Genomic DNA, 23,748 nt, shown 5'->3' on the forward strand with positions numbered 1-23,748 from the left:
GCTATCTCTGTGTCCCAGTATGTGGTCAATCCTTGAGAATGTTCCATATGCACTAGAGAAGAATGTATAAGCAGCTGTTTTGGGATGGAAGGCTCTGTAAATGTCAGTTATGTCCAGTTGGTCTAATGTATCATTTAAGGATGTGATTTCCTTATAGATTTCCTGTTTGGATGATCTGTCCATATCCAACAGTGGGGTATGTAGGTCCCCTACTACGATAGTGTTTTAGTCTGTTTTTCCCTTTAGTTCTGTTACATATTTCGGGTCTCCCTGATTGGGAGCATAGATATTGATAAGTGTTATGTCTTCTTGGTGCATGATTCCCTTTATCATTATGAAGTGTTCTTCAGTATCTTTCTTTACCTTTTTTATTTTGAAGTCTATTTTGTTCAATATTAGTACCACTACCCCGCTTTTCTCTGAATGCCATTTGCTCGAAATTTCATTTTCCACCCTTTCACTTTGAGTCTGCATTTGTCTTTGGAACTGAGATATGTTTCCTGGAGGCAACAGATGGTTGGGCTTTGTTTTTTGATCCATTCTGCAGCTCTGTGCCTTTTTATTGGTTAGTTCAGTCCATTTACATTTAAGGTGATTATTGAAATATGAGGTTTTCCTATAACCATTTTATGTTTTGCTTTCTGGTAGCTCAGTGTTTCCATTGCTTTCTTGTCTTTGTGTTTCTGTTGTTTTTTTAAATTTTGGTTGGCTTTTGTGGGTTTTCCCTCTGGTCCTTCTTGTTTTACGTTATATACTTCAATTCTGAATCTTTGGTGTATGGTTACCATTACGAATATGTATAGGATAGTTATATATATATGTATAATAGTCCATCTTCTGTGCATGCCTTATTTCCATTCCCTTTTGTGAATTTGGATCTTTGAATCCTCCCCTTTTCAGTCATTGTTGTCTTGGATTGTCCCTATGTATGCTGAACGTTCATTACTATCTTGCTATAGCAAATCTCTTATTGTTTAAGCTTATAATGCCCTCGTAAGGGTTGCACTCCTCTGCTTTTATCTGCCTGCTAGTTGCCTTACTCCTAGTTATGTATTTTTTTGTCATTTTGTTTTAGGTGAGCTGACCCCTTTCAGTATTGTAATGCAGGCCTCATAGTGGAGAAATCCCTCAATATTTGTATGTCTGGAAAGGTCTTATTTCTCTTTCATATCTAAAAGAGAACTTTTCTGGATACATTTTTCGTGGCTGATAGTTCCTTTCATTTAATAGTTTGAATATTTGATTATACTCCTTTATGGCTTGTAAGGTTCGTGCTGAGAAGTCTGAGGATAATCTAATGGGCTTTCCTTTGTAGGTTACCATCTTCTTTTCCCTGGCTGCCCTGAGAATTCTGTCTTTGTTGGTGATTTTTGATAATTTTAATACAGTGTGTCTTAGAGTAGGCCTTTTTGGGTTGAGATGATTGTGTGTTCTGTTGACTTCAAGAATTCCAAGCTCCAGCTCCTTCCTTAGATTTGGAAAATTCTCGTCAGCTATTTGTCAGCTTTCTAATCCCTGCTCCTTTTCCTTCCCTTTGAGAATGCCCATTATTCTTATATTTCCTCTCCTGATGGTATCAGCTAGTTCTTGTATTTCTCTTTCATTATTTTTCATTCTTTGGTTTCTCTCTTCTTCTTTCTGATTTATGTCTAGATTTCTGTCTTTGAAGTCACTGATCCTTTCCTCCTTTTGGTTGACTCTATTTTCCAATCTTGCTTTTTCATTTTTCATCTCTTTCAGTGCGTTCTTCATCTCCAGAAGTTCTATTTGGTTATTTTTGAGGGTTTCAGTTTCCTTGCTAAAGAACTCATTCTGCTCATCTAGTTGTTTCTTCGATTCCTGAAATTGTTGATATGAATTACTTTGGATCTCATTGAGTTTTTTCAGAAGTACCATCCTGAATTCTCTGTCATTTAAATCCCATATTTCTATGTCTTTAAACTTATTTTCTGGAGATTTTTCTCTTTTCTATCTGAACTGCTTTGTCACCTTCGTTGTTCATGGTGTTTAATGGACTATTTCTCCACCTGGGTATTAATGGAAGTGTTTTCTGCTTTTTTTTTCCTTTTCTTTTTTTCCAGAAAGAAGTTTTATTTATAAAGGTCTGTCTTTAGCCTATTGCAAAGAAGGAGTTTTTCTTTTGGTTTCCAGTATGTGGCATCTTTGCCTCTTGGATCCCTGCTTTATATAAAGTCTTAATGCCTTTTTTTTTCCCCCCCTAATATTCAGTCATGCTCCCTACCCTCAGTCTCAGTCTCTGTCGGTATTAGCAACAGTTTTGGTAGTATTTGCTCAGACTACCCTGGGGTTCTGTGGTGTTTGGTCTTGGAGGATATGGAAGGAGGAGCCCTCTGGGTTGAGAGATGGGGGCTGCCGCTCAGCTTCACAGTTTTGCAACCGCGGCTAGTAATAATCCACTATTGTTTCTCTGCCATCGCCACTTCTCTGCTTTCTGCCCTGGTCCCTGGGCACTGCTGCTACATGGAGCTCACAGCTCTCCCAGGCAGGGCTGTTCAGAGAACCTATCACACCTTCTCCCCTTCCCCTCTTCCTGCAGGGAGCTCCAGCTGCCAGAGGCAGCTTCTTTGTTTCTCTCAGTCTACTGCCGGGAGGGTTCTGACCTGAGATAGTTTTTATACACAGTTCCCATGCTCAAACGTGCTGGTGTGCAGTTTGGCGGGTTTTTTTGTTTATTTTTGTTTTTTCTTGATTTTTCGATGTTCAGCTTATTGTTCTTTCAAGGGAAGAGATCAAGGACGTCTCTCACTCTGCCATGTTTCTGACGTCACTTTTTATTCTTGATATTTTGTGTCTCTTTTTTTCTTTAATAATCTTAATAGATTTCTTGGATTTTCTTGGTCTTTGCAAAGATCCAACTTTTTATTTCATTGCTTTTTCTCTATTTTTCTGTTTTTAATTACATAGATTTCTGCTCTTAATTTTATTCTATTCTTCTGCTTGATTGGGTTTGAGTATTTTTTTAATAGATTCTTAAGATCGAAGCTGAGGTCATTGATTTGAGACTTTTGTAATGTAGGTGTTTAATACTATTTTCTTATTTTGTTAGGGCTGCTATAAGAAACTACTATAGATTAGGTGGCGTGTAAGTGACATAAATGTGTTTCTCACACTTCTAGAAGCTGGGACATCTAAGATCAAGGTGCTGGCATATTTGGTATCTAATGGGGGCCGCTTCCTAGTTCACAGTCTACTGACTTCTCCACTGACTTCTCTCTGTGTTCCTCACATGATGGAAGTGGGCACAGGAGCCCTCTAGGGTCTTTTTTTATGAGGGCACTAATCCCATTCATGAGAGCTCTACCATGACCTAATCACCTCCCAAAGGCCCCACCTCCAAATACAAACAAAACACTTTGGGGATTAGGTTTCAGCCTAAGAATTTGGTGGGGGGTGGGGGCCACAAACAATTTGGTCAGTAACAACTATAAATTTCCCTCTACGCACTGCTTTTAGCTGCGTACCACAATTTTGAAATACTGTTTTAATTTTCATTAAGTTTAGAATCTTTTCTAATTTCCTTTGAGACTTCCTGTTTGACCTACAGATTATATAGAAGTGTGTTGTTAAATTTCCAGATGTTTGGTGATTTTTCTATTTTGTTTTAATAATTTCTAGTTTAACTCCATTATAGTCAGAGAATATATTTTGTATGATTTTGATTTTTTTAAATTTGTAAAAGTGTTTATGACTCAGGAGATATTATCTGTCTGGAGTCTTTAAATGTTATTTAGATCCAGTTGGTTGATGCTGTTGTTTTAGTTCTTCTTTATATGTATAGATTTATTTTTTGCAGGGGAATCTACTAATTCTATTACTGAGAAAGGAATGTTGAAGCCTCCAGCTTCAGTTTTGGATTTATCTATTTCTCCTTTTAGTTCTCTCAGTTTTTGGTTCATGTATTTTGAAGCTCTATTGTTAGATGCATACACATTTAGGATTATGTCTTCGAAGTGAATGACCTCTTTCTTAGTATGTAATATCCTACCTATTCCCTAGCAATATTCTTCACTCTGAAGTCTACTTTGTCTGATATCAGTATGGCCATTCTAGCTTTCTTTAATTAGCGTTTGCATGATATATTTTTTCTAGCCTTTTACTTTCAACCTACCTATATCAGTATATTTGGAGTTTCTTATAGACAGCATATAGTTGGGCCATTTTTTTCCATTCAATTTCTGACTTCTAAGCGGTGTATTTAGATTATTCATATTTAATATAATTATTGATATATTTGAATTTAGTTTGACAATATTATTTTTCTCTTTGTTCTCTTATTTGTGGACTATTAAATCAGTTACATCATTAAACTTATTATTTATGATTAAATTATTTTAAAATGTATTTGTGCTGATAATAAAAGAAATATGACAGAAAATATAGAAAGCTTAAAGGAAAAATAAAACATTTGTTCTGCTATACAGATTTAGATACTATTAATGTATGTATGCAAGTACTAAAAGCAAAAAAGTTTGTTTTTCAAGTTTTGCATTGTGCTCCATTTAGTTGTATAACCTACTTTTTTCCTATCGCTAATAATTTAGAACATTTTCCCCTTGTTACTTTAAAAAAACACAATTTTTAATAATTATATACCATTCCATTCTATTGGAATACTATTAACCAAAATATTGTAGGTCATTCTTTCTTTTTGAGATAAAATTCACATAATAAATCAATTATTTTAAAGTGTACAATTCAGTGGCATTTAATACATTCACAGTATTGTGCAACCATCATCTATTTAGTTCCAGCATATTTTTATCACCCCCAAAGGAAACCCCATACCCATTAAGCAGTCATTCTCCATTCCTCTAGCCCCTGGCAACCACTAATGTTTTGTTTCTATGGGTCAGTAATTCTTTTTGTTGTGTTAGGGCAAGGTATATAAATAGTGACCAAATAATAAAATATTTTAGACAGTCATCTCAAAAACAGAATTTGGGCTGCTTGCTAAGAGTGAACAAACCATACTTATTTGGCTCATTTATAGTTAAATTCTTAAATACTCTTTTTTATTAAACAAGAACAGTAGAGCAGCAGCACGAACTCTGAAGTCATAGCATCTGAGTTTGACTTCTAGCTTAACAGTATAATAGCAGTGTGTTTAGGAAATTATTTATTCTTTCAGTATTTTCATCTATAAAATAAGAAAAACAATACTTTCCTCATAGGGCTTTGAGGGAGTGCATGCAAAAGCTTTCAGAACAGCACCTGTCATGGTAACCACTGAATAAGTGTTAGATGTTTATTGTTATTATAAATATTCTTACTGTTATTATTAAAAGATTTATCTATATTGTGAAACGTTGTGCAACCTCAACTGTCAACTCATCTTGTATGAATTTTATTAGTAAAGATCCATAAGGTTTTTTTGACTCAGGTATTCCAGTGATCTGTTTCTTCGGAGTCCTGATGGGATATTCAGGGTGGAGTCAAAGATTCCAGGTCTTAAAATCAGAAAGGTGTTGAACACTTGTGTGGAGTAAGGCAGAAGAATATACAGCTTAGTGAGCACTGAAGATTACACGGAGAATCACAATTTACAGGAACAGAAACCTCTGCAGGAACCAGTATTGGGCTAGAAAAGCCAGAACTACAATTGACATATTGTTGGAGGCTTAGTGTGGACAAGCCTGAAAGATAAAATTCCAGGGGAGTCCCCATTCTTTTGTGAGCTTTACCTCAAGGATCTCTGTCAGCTTCTTACAATGAATGATATTGGCCAAAAATCCCCTAATGCTTTTCTGGCAGTGGGAGGGTAAAATTAGCTGTTTTGAAATTACCCAGAGAAATTCTGTTCTTAACAAGGCCTGCCTTCAGAAGAAATTATTTTACCAGAACCTAACCTGTTGTGGTTTTATCAGAGCCTGACTGACCCTGGGAGAAGGGAAATAACCAATTCCAGCTGACTCTAACCTTCCACATGGGGGCAGAGAAATCAGTTATAGCTGGCTCTAGTTTTCACATGGGGGAAGGGAAATAGTCAGCTCCCAGCCCCCTTAGCCATCCTGTCCCCTCAAAAGGGTCAAAAAAACCTGAGAAGCACTGGTGAAGTTCACAGTCCAGAGGTACAGGCTCACCAAAAGACCAGGACCTAAACGTAGGACTATACCTATCCCCTTATACCTTATTGCTACATTACTAAAGGGCTCTTTTCTGCAGTTCCTTTTATACAGTATGTCATGTACACCTTTCAACAAAAAATGACAAAGTCTGAAGAGACTGAACAAGCATCAGAACCAGAGTCAAGACATGGCAGGAGTGTTGGAATTATCAGACCAGGAATTTTTAAGATCTATGACCAATATGTTTAGGGCTTTAATGGAAAAAGTAGACAACATGTAAGATTGAGATAGGTAATGTAAGCAGAAAGAAAAATTCTAAGTAAAAAATTTTTAATGCTAGAGATCAAAAACAAATGAAGAATGCTTTGATGGGTTAATTAGTAGATGGGACACAGCTGAAGAAAGAATTTCTGAGCTTGAGATATATGTTAATAGAAACTTTCAAAGCTGAAAAACAAAGTGAAAAAAGACTGAAAAAATGGAACAGAATATCCAAGAACTGTGGGACAACTACAAAAGATGTAACATATACATAATTGGGATACTAGGAGGAACAGAAGAAATATCTGAAGCAACAGTGACAGTGAATTTCCCCCAAATTAATATAAGACACCAAACCACAGATCTAAGAATTTAAGAAAACACCAAGCCAGATAAATGCTTAAAAAACTACACATAGGTATATCATATTCATAATGTAGAAAATCAAAGGTAAAGAAATCTTGAAAGAAGCCAGAGGAAAAAAGCAGGTTACCAGTAGAGGAGCAAAGATGAGAATTACATATGACTTCTTCTCAGAAACCCATATAAGTAAGAAGAGAGCGAAGTGAAATATTTAAAATGTTGAGAGAAAAACCCCCACCATCCTAGCATTCTGTACCGTACAAAGTTGTCCTTAGAAGTTGAGGAGAAATACATTCTCAGACAGCCTAACATTAAGAGAATTTGTTGCCAATAGATCTTCCTTGCAATAAATGTTAAAGGAAGTTCTTCAGAGAGAAAATGATATGTCAGAACTTGTATCTATACAAAAAAAAAAGTGGGAGGGAGCACATTGGAGAATGAGTAAGTGAAATGAAAATTAAAACTTTATTTTTCTTATTTTTGATTCTTCTAACAGAACAATTTTTTCAAATAATAGCAACAACATTTGATTATATATGCTCGTATGTATGTACATACATATGTATATACATATGTATAAGTGAAATGAATGACAGCAATGATACAAGGGACAGGAGGTAGAAATTAGGAATATTTTTCTACTATAAGATACTTTCACTACATATGAAGTGGTATAATGTCCTTGCAGACTTTACTTGGATTAATCGTAAATGTACACTGCAAACTGACAACTACTAAAAAAAAAGGATAATTGATATGCTAAGAAAGGAGAGAAAATGGAATCATATAAAATCACATAAAACATTTAATTAAAACCATAAAAGGCAGAAAAATAGAGGACAAAAATAGGAACAAAGAACAAGGACAGCAAATAGAGAACAGTAACAATATGATAGATATTAATCCATCTGTATCAACAATCACTTTTAAACCTCAATGGTCTATGTACACCAGTTAAAAGAAAGAGATTTTGTCAGAGTGGATCAAAAAACAAGGCCCAAACTATATGTTTACAAGAAACTTACTTTGATTAAAAATTTCTTCCTTCATTTTTATTGTATATATATCTCCACTGTCATTGACTGAAACATCTTTATGTGGCACATGATTGTATTAGAAAAGAAGAAAGACCTAAAATCTATAATCTAAGCTTCCACCTTAGAAAAGTAGAAAAACAAAAGCAAATTAAATCCAAAGTAAACAGAAAAAAAAATTCGAGCAGAAGTCAGTGAAATTGCAAACAAAAATCAATAAAGAAAATCAACAAAACCAAAAGCCGATTCTTCAAAAAGATAAGTTAAATCAATAAGCCTTTAGCCAGGCTGAAAAAAAGGGAGAAAACACAAATTACTAATATCAGAAAAGAGGACACATTACTACAGATCCTATGGACATTAAAAGGATAATAAAGGAATATTGCAAGCAACTCTATGCCCACAAATTTGATAACCTAAATGCAATGGACCAATTCCTTGAAAGATAACAGTCTTCCAAAGCTTAACGCAAGAAGAAATAGACAATCTGAATAGGACTGTATCTATTAAAGAAATTGAACCAACAACTAACAACTTTATAAAACAGAAAGCACCAGGCTCAGATGAGTTCACTGATGAATTCTACCAAACATTTAAGGGAGAAATTATACCACTTTTCTATAATCTCTTCCAGAAGATAGAAGCAGAAGAAATACTTCCTGCCTCATTCTATGAGGCCAGCATTATCCTAATACCAAAATCAGACATAGACATTATAAGAAAAGAAAACCATAGACCATTATGTCTCGTGAACATAGATGCAAAAAGTTTTAACAAAATATAAACCATGGCCAAGTGGGATTTATCCCAGGTATGTAAGGCTCCTTCAACATTCAAAGATCAGTTAATGTAATCAATCACATTAACAGGCTAAGAAGAAAAAAATCGCATGTTCCTATCAGTATCTGTGGAAAAATCATTTCTCAAAGTCCCAGCACCTATTCATGATGAAACTCTTAGCAAACTAGGAACAGAGGGGAACTTCCTCTACTTGATAAAGAACATTTACAAAAAACTTTCAGCTAACATCATACTTAAAGGTAAGAAATTAGAAGTTTACTGGTAAGGTCAAGGAAATGCCACTGATTTTCGGCATCATACTGGAAATATTAGCTAATGCAATAAAACAAAGGAAATTAAAGGTATACAGGTTGGGAAGTAAGAAATAAAACCTTTTTTTTTTTTTTTTGCGGATGACATGATTATCTATGTAGAAAATCTGAAAGAATTGACAAAAAGACTCCTGGAACTAATAAGCAGTTATAACAAGGTTGCAGGATGTATGGTTGATATACAAAAGTTAATCATTTTCCTAAATACCAGCAATCAACAATTTGAATTTAAAAATATATTACCATATATTGTAGCATCCTCCAGAAATTTTATATATATATGTATGTATAAATCTATGAACAAGGTCTATATGGGGGAAAAAAAAAAAAACTAATGAAAGAAACAAAGTAGAACCAAATAGGTGAAGAGATATTCTATATCCATGGGTAGGAAGACTGAATATTGTCAGAATGTTAGTTCTTCCCAACTTGACCTATGATTCAGCACAACCCCAATTAAAATTCTAGCAGGTTATTGTGTGGGTATCAACAAACAGATTCTAAATTTATATGGAGAGGCACAAGACCCAGAATAGCAAACTCAGTTTTGGAGAAGAACAAAGTTAGAGAACTGACACTCCCCAACTTCAAGACTTACTATAAAGCTTCAGTAATCAAGACATTGTGGTATTGGCGAAAGAATAAATAGATTAGTGTAACAGAATAGAGAGCCCAGAAATAGACTAACAAAAATATAGTCAACTGATCTTTGACAAAGGAGTAAAGACAATACACTGGAGAAAAGATAGTCTTTTCAGCAAATAGTAACTAAACATCTACATGCAAAAAATGAATCTACAAACAGACCTCACCTTCTTCACAGAAATTTGTCACTCAAAACGGATCATAAACCTAAATGTAAACTACAAAACTCCGAAACTCCTAGAATATAACATAGAAATCTAGATGACAGTGGATACAACAATGACTTTTTAAATGCAACACCAAAGGCACATTCTATGAAAGAAAAAATTGATAAGCCAGATTTCATTAAAATTAAAAACTTATGATCTCCAAAAGACATTTTCAGGAGAATGAGAAGACAAGCCACAAACTGGCAGAAAAAATTGCAAAAAAAACCCCACAACATCTGATAAAGGACTATTACCCAAAAATATAAAAAGTTCTTAAAACTCAATAATAAGAAAACAAATAACCCAATTAAAAAATGGGCAAAAGTGTTCGACAGATATCTCACGAAAGAAGATACCCAGAGATAGCAAATATGAAAAGATGCTCAACATCATATGTCATTAGAGAATTTCAGATTAAATTAAAACAAATTACCAGTACCCACATATTAGAATGGCCAAAATCCGGAATACTGACACTACCAAATGCTGGTGAGGATTGGAGCTACAGGAACTCTTTCTTGCTGGTGGGAATGCAAAATGGTACAGTCACAATGGAAGACAGTTTGGCAGTTTCTTTAAAAACTAAAATAACTCTTAACCATATTTATAGTAGTTTTATTCATAATTGCCAAAACTTGGAAGCACCCAAGGCATCCATCAGTAGGTGAATGGATTAACAAACTCTGCTACATCCAGACAATGGAGTACTATCTAGCACTTATAAGAAATGAGCTTTCAGTCCAGGAAAAGACATGGAAGAACCTTAAATGTTCATTACTAAGTGAAAGAAGCTAGTCTGAAAATGCTACATAGTGTATGATTCCAACTATATGACATTCTGGAAAGTGTAAAACGTGGAGATAGTAAAAAGATCAGTGGTTGCTAGGGACTAGGGGAGGGAGGAATGAATAGGAGGAGCATGGAGAATTTTTAAGGTAGTGAAACTATTTTGTATGATATGTGTCATACATTTATCAAAATCCTTAAAAAGTACAACACCAAGAGTGAATCCTAATGTAAACTATGGACTTTGGGTGATAATAATGTGTCTGTAGGTTAATCAGTTGTAACAAATATGTCACTTTGGTGTGGGATGATGATAGTGGAGGTTGTGCATATGTGGAGGCAAAGGGTATATGTATCTTTTCAGTTTGCTGTGAACTTATTACTGCTCTAAATGTAATCTTAATAATAAAATATTAAAAATGCTTCTCCAATAAGAAAAATAATAAACATTAGGAAATAATAATTTTCTAGCTTAAATGGTTTAGGAGGGCTTTCCCAAATATGCAACATTTTAACTAAATAGACTCAGATTGGTGACAGGGAGAAGGTTCTACATTTTTAGAGTGCAAATAAATAAGCATAAACTCTGGTTGAGCGTGACTAGTGCAGTTTGGTATGAATTGAGGGTTCTGTGTGTGAGAGTGGGAGATAGATGGGAAGTGATAATACTCTGAGGGATAATTACACTCACAGGTCATCTGGAAGAGAGATGAGTAGCAGACTGTCATGTATCATGGCCCAGACAAAAAGGCCCAAGAGGACATCTATATGCTCTACACCTCAGATGCGAGTGGGTGGTGAGGCTGACTCTCTCTCGTAGGATCGAGGAGCCCAGATGGCCATGAGTGAGCCCTAAGGACCTCTGTGTATGGATGTTGCTAGACCTACTTTAGTCTAAGGATGAATAATCATTCATTTTCCCAAAAGTCTGTGCGCAGATTCAAGCCAGGAAAATATTTTGGCCTGGTAAGGGCATGCAGTGGAAATGAAGAGGAATGGGTGCTTGGAGAAATTATGTAAGACCAAAGAAATGAAGAAAAAGGGAAAAATGAGGGTAGGACTGGGGTGAGGGGAGGAGAATGAAGAAACATTAAGTTCTGCTTTACCCCTGCCTTTGACTCTGACTTGTCAGTGAATGTGATGTCTGTAATGTAGTTCCCCTTTGAGAGAATATTTAGGAGAGGAGGGTTACTGTTTTCTTTGTTTTGCTAGTTCTTGCATTTGTCCAGCATTGGTCCAGCTAGGATGATGATGTTGACAGGGAGCAGTTCCCTGAAGCCTGAAACAAAGCCCATACTTTTAGGAGGAGGGGAGAGGGAGAGCAGAGTTAATGTACTTTGCATGATCAGGAATCTCCAGGTTGAAAAAGTTTTCACCAAGGCTAAGTAATTACCATCAGTAATACTGTTTTACATTTTTTTGTCCATAATTATGTCAAAGTTAGGGCTTGAGTTTCTAAAAAAAGACAAATGAGGATTTTGTTTTGTTATACTTTTAAGTATTCAGAACATACATAGTAATAACTGTAGAAAGGTGTTAAGAGTCCTAAGTTAAAACCTCACCTAAGAAGCATGCGTACTAAGAGCAATGGTCTTTTTTTTTAATGAAGATATGAAGATATTTAAGGTTGAATTAAGTAAATCATTTGCTAGTCTAAAATTTGACTTTCTGGTTGTTAAATGGAATATTTACTTAAAAGTATTTCTTCTGCTCGAATATTATATTTTTAAATACCCTTTGATGAAAATACTACAGATAACAAGAAGCACCAGTGAGTCCCAATCAGACTGATTGAGAAATTGAGCAGTAGTGAAAAAAATAAGAATACCAGCCATTTTCTACCTATTTGCGTATAAAATGGACAGTAATTAAATGTTAAGCCATTTTATCCAATGCCATATTTAAGTGCTTTTCAATGTTAATGCCAAAATGATTGTTAAAATGTCAGTTTTAATCTGTGTATTTTATGCCAGTTGCATGCGTTTGGCTCTTCATGTGTTGTAGCTATAGTTTTGATTTCTTGGATTATTCTTTAACATAATTGTACTTTGACATTTAAATTAGTAATTTAAGTCGCTTAAATGTACTTTCATTCTATGTTAATTTTCTGCAATTGTGTTGTCACCCACTCATTAAGTTATTAAGAAGTTTAAATTATTAAGATGTTAATATTTCCATCTTTTCTGCCAAGAATACTATTATCTATTTCTTGATGGATGGAACTCTCGCCAGGGTTGGGGATGAAGTGCTGCTTGGTGTTACACAGATAAGCACTAGATCAGGATTAAAAAGATCTGACTTCTGGTTTTGATTCTGCCACATAATATATTACTGATTAACCTTGAGCAACTAAAAGTTACAAGGCCTCAGGTTTGTTTGTTTTTAATTGTGGTGAAATACACCTAACAAAATTTACCATCTTAGCCATTTTGAAGTATACAGTTCAGTGGCATTAAGTGCATTCACACTGTTTTGCAACATCTATTTCTAGAACTCTTTTCATCTTGCAAAACTGAAACTCTATACCTGTTAAAAAATAACTCCTCATTTCCCTCTCCCTCCAGCTCTTGACAACCACCATTCTACTTCTGTCTCTTTGTATTTGACAACTCCAGGTACCTCATATAAGTGTTATCATTCAGTATTTGTCCTTTTGTGACTGACTTATTTCACTTAGCATATATGTCTTGAAGGTTCATCCAGTTGTAGCATGCGTCAGAATTTCCTTCCTTTGTAAGGCTGAATTATTCCATTGTGTGTGTGTGTGTGTGTGTGTGTGAGAGAGAGAGAGAGAGAGAGAGAGAGAGAGATACTTTTTAAATCCATTCATCCATCAGTATACTTGGATTGTTTCTAACTTTTGGTATTACAAATAATGCTGCTGTGAATGGATATACAAATATCTGTTCAAGACCATGCTTTTTGGCATACATCTAGAAGTGGAATAGCTAGACAATATGACAGTGTATTTTTAATTTTTTGAGGAACTGCATTACTGTTTTCCATAGTTGTACCATTTTACCCTCTCACCAATAGTGCAGAAGAGTTCTAATTTCTTCATATCCCACCAAGACTTATTTTCTGGTTTTTGATAGTAGACATCCTAATGAGTGTGAGGTGGTATCTCATTATGATTTTGATTTGCATTTTCCCTAATGATGAGTGATGTTGAGCATTTTTTCATGTGCTTGTTGACCATGCATTTTGTTTATTCACATCTTCTGCCCATTATTTTAGTCAATTTATTTGTTTTATTTTGTAAGTGTTCTTTATTCTTATTGTTAGCCCCTTATCAGATATATCATTTACAGATATTTTCTCTATTCCGTGGTTTGCCTTTTCACTCTATTGATCATGTCCCTTGATGTACAAAAATTTTAATTTTAAAATAGTTCAATTTATCTTTATTCTTTGGTTACCTATGCTTTTGTTGTCATATCCAAGAAATTATTTCCAAATCCAATGTGACGAAGCTTTCCTTCTGTGTTTTCTTAGATTTTTATAGTTATAGCTCTTAATATTTAGATCTTTGATCGATCCATTGTTAATTTTTGTATATGGTGTAAGGTAAGGGTCCATCTTCATTGTTTTGCATGTGGATATCCAATTTTCCCAATACCATTTGTTGAAAAAGATTCTCCTTCCCCTTTGAATGGTCTTGGTACTCTTGTCGAAAATCATTTGACCATGAATAAAAAATTTTTTTTTCTGAGATCTCCATTCCATGGTCTGTATGTCTGTCTCTCTGCCAGTGCCACACTATTTTGATTACTGTAGTTTTATAATGAGTATTGAAATCATTGAAAGTGTGAAACCTCCAACTTTGTTCTTTTTCAAAATTATTTGGCTTTTAGTGATGCTAAGATTAAACAAAGGGTTCAAATGATGACAGCCTGATCTCTCCATTGCAATAAGAGGGAGGAAGGAAGAGGCTTTCATAAGGTTTGGGTTTCTGCTGAACGATTCTGAAGAGGAGCTCAGGGACGTGGGAATCAATTTTGGATTGGCTGCTTTTGCTGAGGCAGGATTGGAAGGGAGGATTAATTAGAGTTTGGGTGCTGTACTGAGGCAAGGGCAGTTTAGCAGTTGGGTATCCTTGGTAATAGATGACTGTAACAAAGGAGGGCTGGGGGCATCATAGTAAGCGAGCAGTAGCCATTCAGAGATGATCGGAGATTACAGCCTTTTATAGCTGCTGAAGGACCTTATGAGAAACAATGTTTCCTGTTAACATTGCACCTGCCTTTATCTGTATCTGTCCTCCCAGCCCAGTTAAGGGCAGGGTTATTTTTTTTTTTTCGTTCTGAGCTGATCTTCATCTTTGTCTCACATGTTTTTACTTTTAAGTTCCATAGCACAGATTTTACTGGATTTGGGAAGTAGGGATTATTGTTTCTTAAGACTTGAAATAAATAAATAGGCGATTAAATGATTGCTGATTGCTATACAAGACCCCCCCCCCATTTAGATAAAAGCTCATAATTATTAAATAGGGCATACTTTTAAAAAATTGTGAAGTAGGAAGAGTTTCTTTCTCATTGCAATTTCAACTTTTTTTTCTGAGCCCTTCTCTCTCTTGTGGGCACCAGAGACCCTTCACTGTCTCATCTCACCCAATCTGAGGTGACTTAATATGTTCCTTTGAGGGGCATTTACATTTTCAAAGGAAATTTCCTGAGAATAATACGGAAACCAAGGAACAAGTTTCTAATACACTTTTGTGGCAAGACAGGATGGGGAGTGAGAATGGGAAGGGAAGCAGTGTTTGAGTAAAAAGCACCTCTTCAGTCACTCCGCTGTAAATGGAGCCTAAGCCCCAGAAATCAGGAGTTGTCTTCTGAGGAGCTGATGAACTTGTTGGTACCTGCCTCCACCTTCTTCTCCCTTAGATGCTGAACTAGATGATGTGTTGATAGATGTAATGAAAGTATCTGAATGCCTAGGCATGTGTCACTGGAGCAAGGCTACTGTGTTGAGTGAACAATGTGGAAATACAGACTGGAAATTGAGATTAGGCAGATTAGTGCAAGGATAGTTGGAAGTGCCTTCTTCTTATAGTAGTACACACACCATTACCTTGGTAGTTCCAAGAGACAGACACAAAGATGTCCAGGGCTGCTCATAATACTGACCCTCAAGGTGAGTTGGAGGATTTATAGAATTAAGCCCTACCTCTTGGAAGGAAAAGTACCTATCTATATTATTTGGAATTTTTCTGTAAGGAAATTTATTTTTTCTCCCTCATTTAGTCATTTATTTCTATAACTGTAGATTCATGTATATTTATTTTATATTTTGAGTTATAAGCCAATACTTTATTTATTTTACCACATTGTTCCACCTTTATACTTTATATTTAAAGATTTATCATATGTAAAAGGGTTGAGTTGAATGAAATAATATTTGTAGTACCTTCCAGCTCCAAAGTTCTGGCTCAGGAGCTTTTAAAAATTAATCTTAACGCAAGACATTCTAAAATCATTTTCTCCATTTTCTCCATTCACTTACTAATCCCAAGGCTTGGCACTTGGTTTTACTTTCTCAATTACTTTTCTAGGACACCCTCTTGGCTCATTTATTTGATACTGGTGCCAAAGAACATACGTCTGTAGTTATAAAGCTACTATGGCCTGGGAAATAGAACTGACGTAACTATAGCTTTAGTCCTCTAGATAGGCTTCCCAAGTTGCTGTTGAGAGAAACAAATGAGTCTGAAACGCTATAGTAAGAGCTGGGAGTTTTTGATCATCATAGATTGGCTTCTAACTTGAAGTATGATCTTGGGCCCATCACTTCTATCTAGGAAGTGAAGCAGTTCCATTACAAGACCCCTAAGATTCCTTACATCTGTGATTTTATCATTAGAGATAGTAAACTAGCTGTCTAGCCGTTCTTTCTCAGTAATCAAGGCATTCTGGCAAGAATTGGAAATAGCCACTGTAAAACAAGCTTACTGGACACATCTTTACTATCCTTTTTATTTACTTGATTAAACACAGCCACATGCATGAGATGAACATATTCTGAAATGTGATATGTAGAGATAGTACCTAGATTTGTACCATGTAGAAGGCATATTTTGCTTTTCATAATGATCCATCATGATAATAACTTTGGAGGATCAGAATAAATGTTATCGATATTTATAAAATCAGTGGCTTCTTAAATGACATTTCTTTTACAGCCACTATGTAGGATCTGTGAACAGTATAGAAAAGTAGCCAAGGCAAATAGAGTGTGGTGGCTTAAGTATGATAAGGCCCAGTGAGTTACATTAAAGAAGCTTTAGTTCTCAAAGCCGTGGAAGAAATGTCTTTTGTCTCACATACTGATAACATCATTCGGAAGACTGTCCTTTCTCCTAAGCATTTTGTTTCATGAACTAAAAGGACAAAATATATTACCTGTAGCAGAGTATGCTAAATATATCATGTACTTACAAAAGGATTTTGGAAAACACATAGGTAGAAGACAACATATACGAATTAATGTACTATAAAACAGGGCGTATTCATTTGGGAAAAATAAACAGTAGAGTGAAGAAATGTTGCTTTGGTTAGAAGGCTAAGATAGAGGAGCATGGAATGAATCTCCCTGAGGCTGCCTGCCATTGAATTGTTCTTTAAGGCCCACATCGTATTGGTTTATGAGATTTACTTAGAGCATTGAATGAGAGTCCTCTGACCCACCATACCTGGCACTGTCTCAGATTGCCAAGTGAAGTGGCACACTGCATATCCTGGTTTACAGTGTTAAATCAACAGGTTGAACTTTTGTGGTATCTAGTTTACATGAAGATTTATATTTACTTTAATGATAAATGTGTTTGGAATGGATGCCCTTTCCTGTCAGTCGTGTTAGTAGTGCTAATGGCTTTAGCTTCTATTTAGGAGGTGAACTGTTGCTGATTCTAGAAGTGAACAGCAGATGTCACTGCATCTCCACCTACTAGGGTTCTAGCCCAAAGCTGTTTGGATGCAACCTAGTTCTTAATACAGCTCCCAAACCACTAACCTCAAACTGAGTATTTATGGCTATCCGGCACCCTAAGATCTCCTTCCTCAGATACAGAACCCAAATTGATAATTAAGAATAATCGCAGCCCAAAAGGGTTTTCCTCAATTTCCTTCACTATCCTCCTTACATATGTGTTATCTATGTTTCCATGTAACTAACTGATTTCTATCAACCTTACAGCAGTTATTTAGGAGCCTGGACAATTTTTTATATTTGTCTTCAGCAGGTTTTATACTTAAAAGCTTCTTGGCCTTTTCTGTAGCTTGCTTTTTGAAAACCTTCCAGCAGGAAAGTAGATGCCACTGTTCTCTGAATTGAGGTGCTGAACATCAAAGGAAACTGCTACTTTTTCTATTCTTCACTTTGAACCCTTAGCTTTGGCAGTTAAGGAAATAAAAAACCGAATTATGGCCAAAAGTTCTGTGGTGCATCTTTTGAAACAAATCTCTTATGTTTTCAGTGTAAATAGTAGCGTTTCCTTATCTGACAGAAAGGCAAAGTTGATGTTAAACTGGATTATTTTAGAAAGTCTGAGACATACTAAATTTTTTATATCTCTTCATTATATAGGTCGTGGAAATAGCCAGGGTGATTGATATCTGTCCTAATATGTCAGGGTTAGTGCCAGTTTATACCTGTGTCCTGGTGTTTATTAATAGCTCCTTCTTTTACTCTCAGTTGACCTAGTTTAGATGATATATGGTCACTCTAAACTGCCCAAAGTGGGGGCGGGGGGAGTAGCAATTTTAGTAATTATAAGCAGTTTCCGCCTCAAGAATCATGCCTGCCCTGAGTTTTCCGAGTTAAAACACATGTGAAATAAAACAAAAACCACAAAGAGCTTGTAATTCTGGGAACATAGCTTTTAGGTTTCTATCTATTGATCATTTTTCTCTGGAGTAATGATTTCCAGATATGGCTGTGCACCAGAATCAACTAGTAACTTTTCACAAATAGTTTCATGGGTCTTAGCACAGACCTCTACTGAATTTGTACCAGAGTTTGAACTTGACATTACCAAAACTGTAATGCATATGTACAGGACTACTCTATCAGCAAGCTTCTAAACTAGCATATAGAAGAACATTTCTTTCTAGGGTTTAGGTGGCAGTTGGGGTTCTTGGTGGTGGTTGCTTTGGGCCTTGAGGGTATGCCTGGCATTGACATGAGTCACCTTTTTGTTTCAGATGTCATCTGGGTGATTCTCAGTGTGGAGGTGGGTGGACTTTTAGGAGTAACGCAGCAGCTGTCATCTTTTGAAACGGAGTTCAACACACAGCCACATCGCAAGGTAGAAGGAAACTTCAACCCGTTTGCCTCTCCCCAAAAGAACCGACAATCAGATGAAAACAACTTAAAAGACCCTGGGGGTTCCGAGTTCGACTCGATCAGCAAAAACACATGGGCTCCTGCTCCTGACCAAACCGAGCAAGATGAGAATAGACTCTCACAGAACTCTGTAAATCTGTCCCCCAGCAGTCACGCAAACAACTTATCAGTAGTGACTTACAGTAAGGTAGGTGCCCTTGGAGAAGAGGAGAAGGGGTAGGTGGTGGGCCTTGGGATCTGTGATACCCCTTCATGGCAAACCTAGAATCCTAGAATGTTCTTTAAGACTGCTTAGCTCTCCTGACGACAGCAACAACACAAAACCTACCCCTTCTCCCCTCCCCCCTCCCCATCTTCATGTCCTGTGGATATTACTTCATCCACATTTATAATTTACTACTGTCTCTCTGCTCTGGTTTTGGTGTTGAAAGAACAAAGTTCTTTACCTTTAGCATTTTAAAAAAAGAAAGTCAAAATATCACCAGCCATGCTTCCATTATAAACGTATACCATGCTTAGAGTAACAGCAGCATACCTTTGGAACTGGTTCCCGCTTTATCATTTATTTATTTATTCATTCATTCATTCATTCATTTATATTTTGGGTGGGGTGTTGTTGTTTTTTTCCTCTCTCTCTGAGGGAAAAGACGAGGTGAACTCTTTATCCTAAATATTGTTATTGGGCTTTCACTTTATTTACCTTGTTTGTATGTCATCTTGTTGATGTCTTTTCTGTCTATATGGTCTGTCTACCTCCTCATCTACAACCCATAGTGGCCCAAGTGATATTTTGACTTTTCACATGTGGGGAATGAGAGAATTGTTTGATTTTAAAAATTCTGATTTTTCTGAGACACTTTACTAGGTGTTTGATTTCTTGATATGTTTTTCTTTATGCTAACTGATTAAACAGTGTCTTCCACACACTGCTGAGGTGATGATGGTTCCTGGGTTTTGGTTTTGGTTGGTGGAATAAAGCCCTGATGCTGAGAGCTCACTGCTTTAGGTGGTTCATGTGGTAGGGGCCTGTGGGCTTTCCTGTGTATTCTTTTCTGATTAAATAATGCTGCTTGTTAAGCCCAGCATCTCTTCTATATATAATCATATAACTGCTAAGTCTGTCCTGGTTTCGGGTTGGGATTCACCCTCAAATTTTAAAAAATAAATTCTATGTTTATTTGAGGGACAAGTTGCTCTGTTGTAAGATGGTATTTTTCTGACCAGTGCTTTGTATATGGTCTAGATCAAGAGGCAAATTAAGAAAAGAAATCTGGTGATGTGAATCCTTTTTCTCCACATGATCTAGTAAGAGGTATTTCGTTCACTAGTAGTGCAGCAAAAGATTGATTTTTTTTGGTTGATTAGATAGTTGTTATAAAGCGGTGGTCCCCAACCTTTTTGGCACCAGGACCAGTGCTCCTACGAGAATCTTAATGCCTGATGATCGGAGGTGGAGCTGAGGTGGTGATGCTAGGTGATGCTAGCACCGGGGAGCCTGCTGCCCATCTCCTGCTGTACGACCCAGTTCCTAGCAGGCCACGAACCGGTACTGGTCTGTGGCTTGGGGGTTGGAGACCCCCGTTATAAAGCATTCAGTGGAGTCATGTTAGTTCCACAGGATATAAGAGAAGTAATTTGGCAAGGCACTACATTGTCTTTATTTGAGGAAAGATTTCACATCTTAATATTTAATCAAAGATTTTCCTCTAAACTATTGTTCTAGATTTTTCTTTCTTAAATTTAACCCTTCAGAGTATGACTGTTCTGGTGGTACAGGCTCTAGAATGCCTTGTTAGAACAGGAACTTGAGGCAGTTGAGTTTAATAGGAAGATGAGAGTTGAAGGAGGCAAAACCAGTTACTCCAATGCTTTCTATCGTGGCAGCCCCTTTACCCAACTGTGAACTGCCTGGCTCAGCCATTACTGTATTCTTAGGAGAGGGCTGGCATTCTGGTCAGGGCACTATACTCATCTTCCTGAGTTGTGAACCTGTTAGTTGTTTTTTGCTCCTTTGGGGTTTTAGGGACTGATGTCTCTTAAACAACTGGTCCTGGGTGGGTTTGGGGGCATGCACTGTCAGAATGGATTACTTACCAGGCTTAATTGAGGACTCAACATATTGCTTTTTTGGAAGGGCTGGGCTATGGTGAGGCTATTGGGATATTTTTTGAAGTTGATGAACTCATGGTTGGTTGGTTGGTTTGTTTTCATGAACTCTATAGGATCATTTAGAAGTAGCACTTACAAGAACCACAGAGAAAGATTCTCATCGGAGTTGATATCCGAGGAGTTTATTGTCTATAACACATTGAAAATGTGGCACTTAGATCCCAAAGAGAAATTGGAGCCTCCCTTTTTTTTTTTTTACTTTAAGCATAATCTTAATTCAGAAACCACTTATGTGAGCATCCAGCAAATTTGCTAAAAAGCATTTCTGGCTAAATGGGAGTCAGCTCCCCCTCTTAGGGCTCCTTAGGAATGGGGTAGGGTATAAACAGTCATTGGTAAGTATTTATTAACATTGGTGCACTGTTTAGCACAGGGTACATTGTTCAGTAGGAGACTTGAAAAATAAAAGAAGTTACCCCTGCCACCTTGCAGCTTTTATAGTACAGTAGAGATGAACCTGGAGACAATTCAGTCAAGATGAAGTATGAATTTGGTCAGTAGAGAACAACACAGTCAAAATGTACAATTTGTGTATATGTTGGGGTTAGAGTTAGAGAAGACAGAGATAGAGTTGATGAGCTTTTCAAAGAACGGACAGATTTAGAAAGACAGGAAAGACAATGGTATGGAGAACAGTTTTAGTGCTGAGGGCAGAATGAGTAAGGGACGTGTGATCAGGTGATGTGGGTGACAGTGAGAGGTAGGTTCAACTGGTTTGCACTGTGTTCCTTTGAGGAGCAGTAAATGAAATAAAGGCTTTGGAAAGAATTGGAACTATACTTAAATGGATATCTTAAAGCAGGGATACTTCTAAACATTTGTGTTTGGTTTGAGAATATAGATTTATTTATTTTTAAAGACGGGCCTACTTGAGGTTCTGAAAGTGATGAGATTGGGTATATACCAGAATTCTTTTTTAACTGTTCCTATGTGCCAGGTGTGCCGCCAAGTACTTTACATGTATCATCTCATTTTTTGATAAGAAAACAAAAGCTCCTAGGTGCTAAGTAACTAGCCCAATGGTGAGAGGTAGAGCTGGGATTCAAATCCAGGTGCCTCATTTACTAAAATGTATTTCTTAGTAGGTGATCCTGGAGTTTTCCAAGATCCTCCTATTGAGCTGGAGGCTGTGTTGAGTGAAAGCATTAACTGATTTGAGACCAGTATCATTAAGGCATGAAAGAAGCAGAGTTGAAAGATAAGATAAGCAGCTCAGTGTAAACTGAGGATTGCCATTGGCAGCTTCTTTTTGAAGAATCTCCCTGTTTGTTGAGTCTTAAGAATGACTTTTCTTTCTGGTTGATGAAAATAAAAACTTTTTATAACTCTCAGGGTCCACAGGCCACGTGGTGTTTATAATAAACCCTTTATTAATGAATGAGTAGAAAAAATGAAAGAGACCCCTGGGGCTCTAGAATTGGAGCAGTGTTTTCAGTTCACCCCAGGTGCCATCTTTATTGGATGGGTAGGAAGAGTACCTGAGGCCTTGGTATCAGGGATCACTGAGTTGGAAATAGATTTGATTTACTCTAAAGAAATTCCCTGTCTTCTGTTAACCTGGGAAAGAATAAGATGCTTTTGGGAGCCCATGACCACAATTTTAGTAGGCAGATATAGTTTTCTGATGCTTCCATAATTACAGTTCAACTTGCTAAAGTTGGTAGGATGAAATGAAAAGATTGCTTCATGCACCTGCTCTATGAGGGCTGGGTGGATATGTCAACATAATTGTACATCTGTCAGTGCCAGGAACTGAACACCCTTGGAGCTTTTCCCCAGCTACTCTTGAATAACCATTCGCTTTCTGGGCTCAGAGCTTTGTGCTTGGGGGGAAGCTCTGGGTGGGAATGCCTGCCTTAGCGCCATTCCACAACCCCAAGGGCCTGAGTGCGACCTGTCAGAGGGAGACAGAAAAATAAGTGTATGCTGACCTGCTTCAAAGAGCCATAAATCTGACTCCTTGCTTTTGTTAGAAATTGGCTGGCCTCATTGTCAGCTCAATTGTGGCTGACCTGTACCAGGGGAACAGTCAGATCAAGTACAGCTGGTGAAGGTTAGGCACTGTCTTAATGAACCCTTCTTTAATGTCATTAGCTCAAGAATCTCAGGGGATAATCACAGTAGGATAGGTGCTCACTCTGTTGACTCAAGGCTAGTCTTGCCATGAATTCTAGCTCTCTGACTCATCTCTAGAGGCCAGGATAGATTCTATTTGGACAGTGTGAAAGTAGTGAAAAACAATTTGTAGAAGTGTTGAAGGAGAAAATTAGTCCTGTTAAAATTAGATACTTCTTTTTCTAACTTGCCAGTAATTTTTTAAAATCTCTAAATGTTTACTCAGAAGGCCTTACAGAGGAATAAGACACCAACCAAATGGTCTTTTCAGGACAGCTGTGAATAAGAATGTGGTTGGCAAAAACCAAGAGTCTGTTCTTCAAGACAACCAAATGCTTCACTTCCTTTTTCTAACAGGCTAATAGTTTACACTGGGAGAGCTGAAAAGAATCCCAAGTTCATTTATTTTCTTACTTGGACTATGGCTTTTATTTTGTGTTCGTTCTTACTTTTAAAATGTTTGGAGCTAGTATATGTTAGGTATTCCTCCTTTAAACTGGATTGCGGTCTGAGCCACTGTTATTACTTCCGACAAGTGCTGGTTCAGAAGGAGAAACTTGTTATTATCTTTGTGGGAAGGTTCATCAAGCTTTTCCAGCGCCTGCCACTACCAGATGTCATT

General features: G+C 36.7%; 1 protein-coding gene across 1 annotated transcript in view; it reads left to right on the top strand.

The window, feature by feature from the left end:
* The window catches only part of CUNH6orf106 (chromosome unknown C6orf106 homolog), an 83,713-nt gene that overhangs the window by 46,005 nt on the left and 13,960 nt on the right, over positions 1-23,748 (top strand). The window contains exon 3 of the mRNA XM_015585912.1: positions 18,701-19,029. Coding sequence (XP_015441398.1) covers positions 18,701-19,029 — 329 coding nt within the window. The remainder of the gene's footprint in view (positions 1-18,700; positions 19,030-23,748) is intronic.

The sequence above is a fragment of the Pteropus alecto genome, unplaced genomic scaffold (genome assembly GCF_000325575.1).
Source record: "Pteropus alecto unplaced genomic scaffold, ASM32557v1 scaffold202, whole genome shotgun sequence".
In the NCBI taxonomy this organism is placed as follows: Eukaryota; Metazoa; Chordata; class Mammalia; order Chiroptera; family Pteropodidae; genus Pteropus; species Pteropus alecto.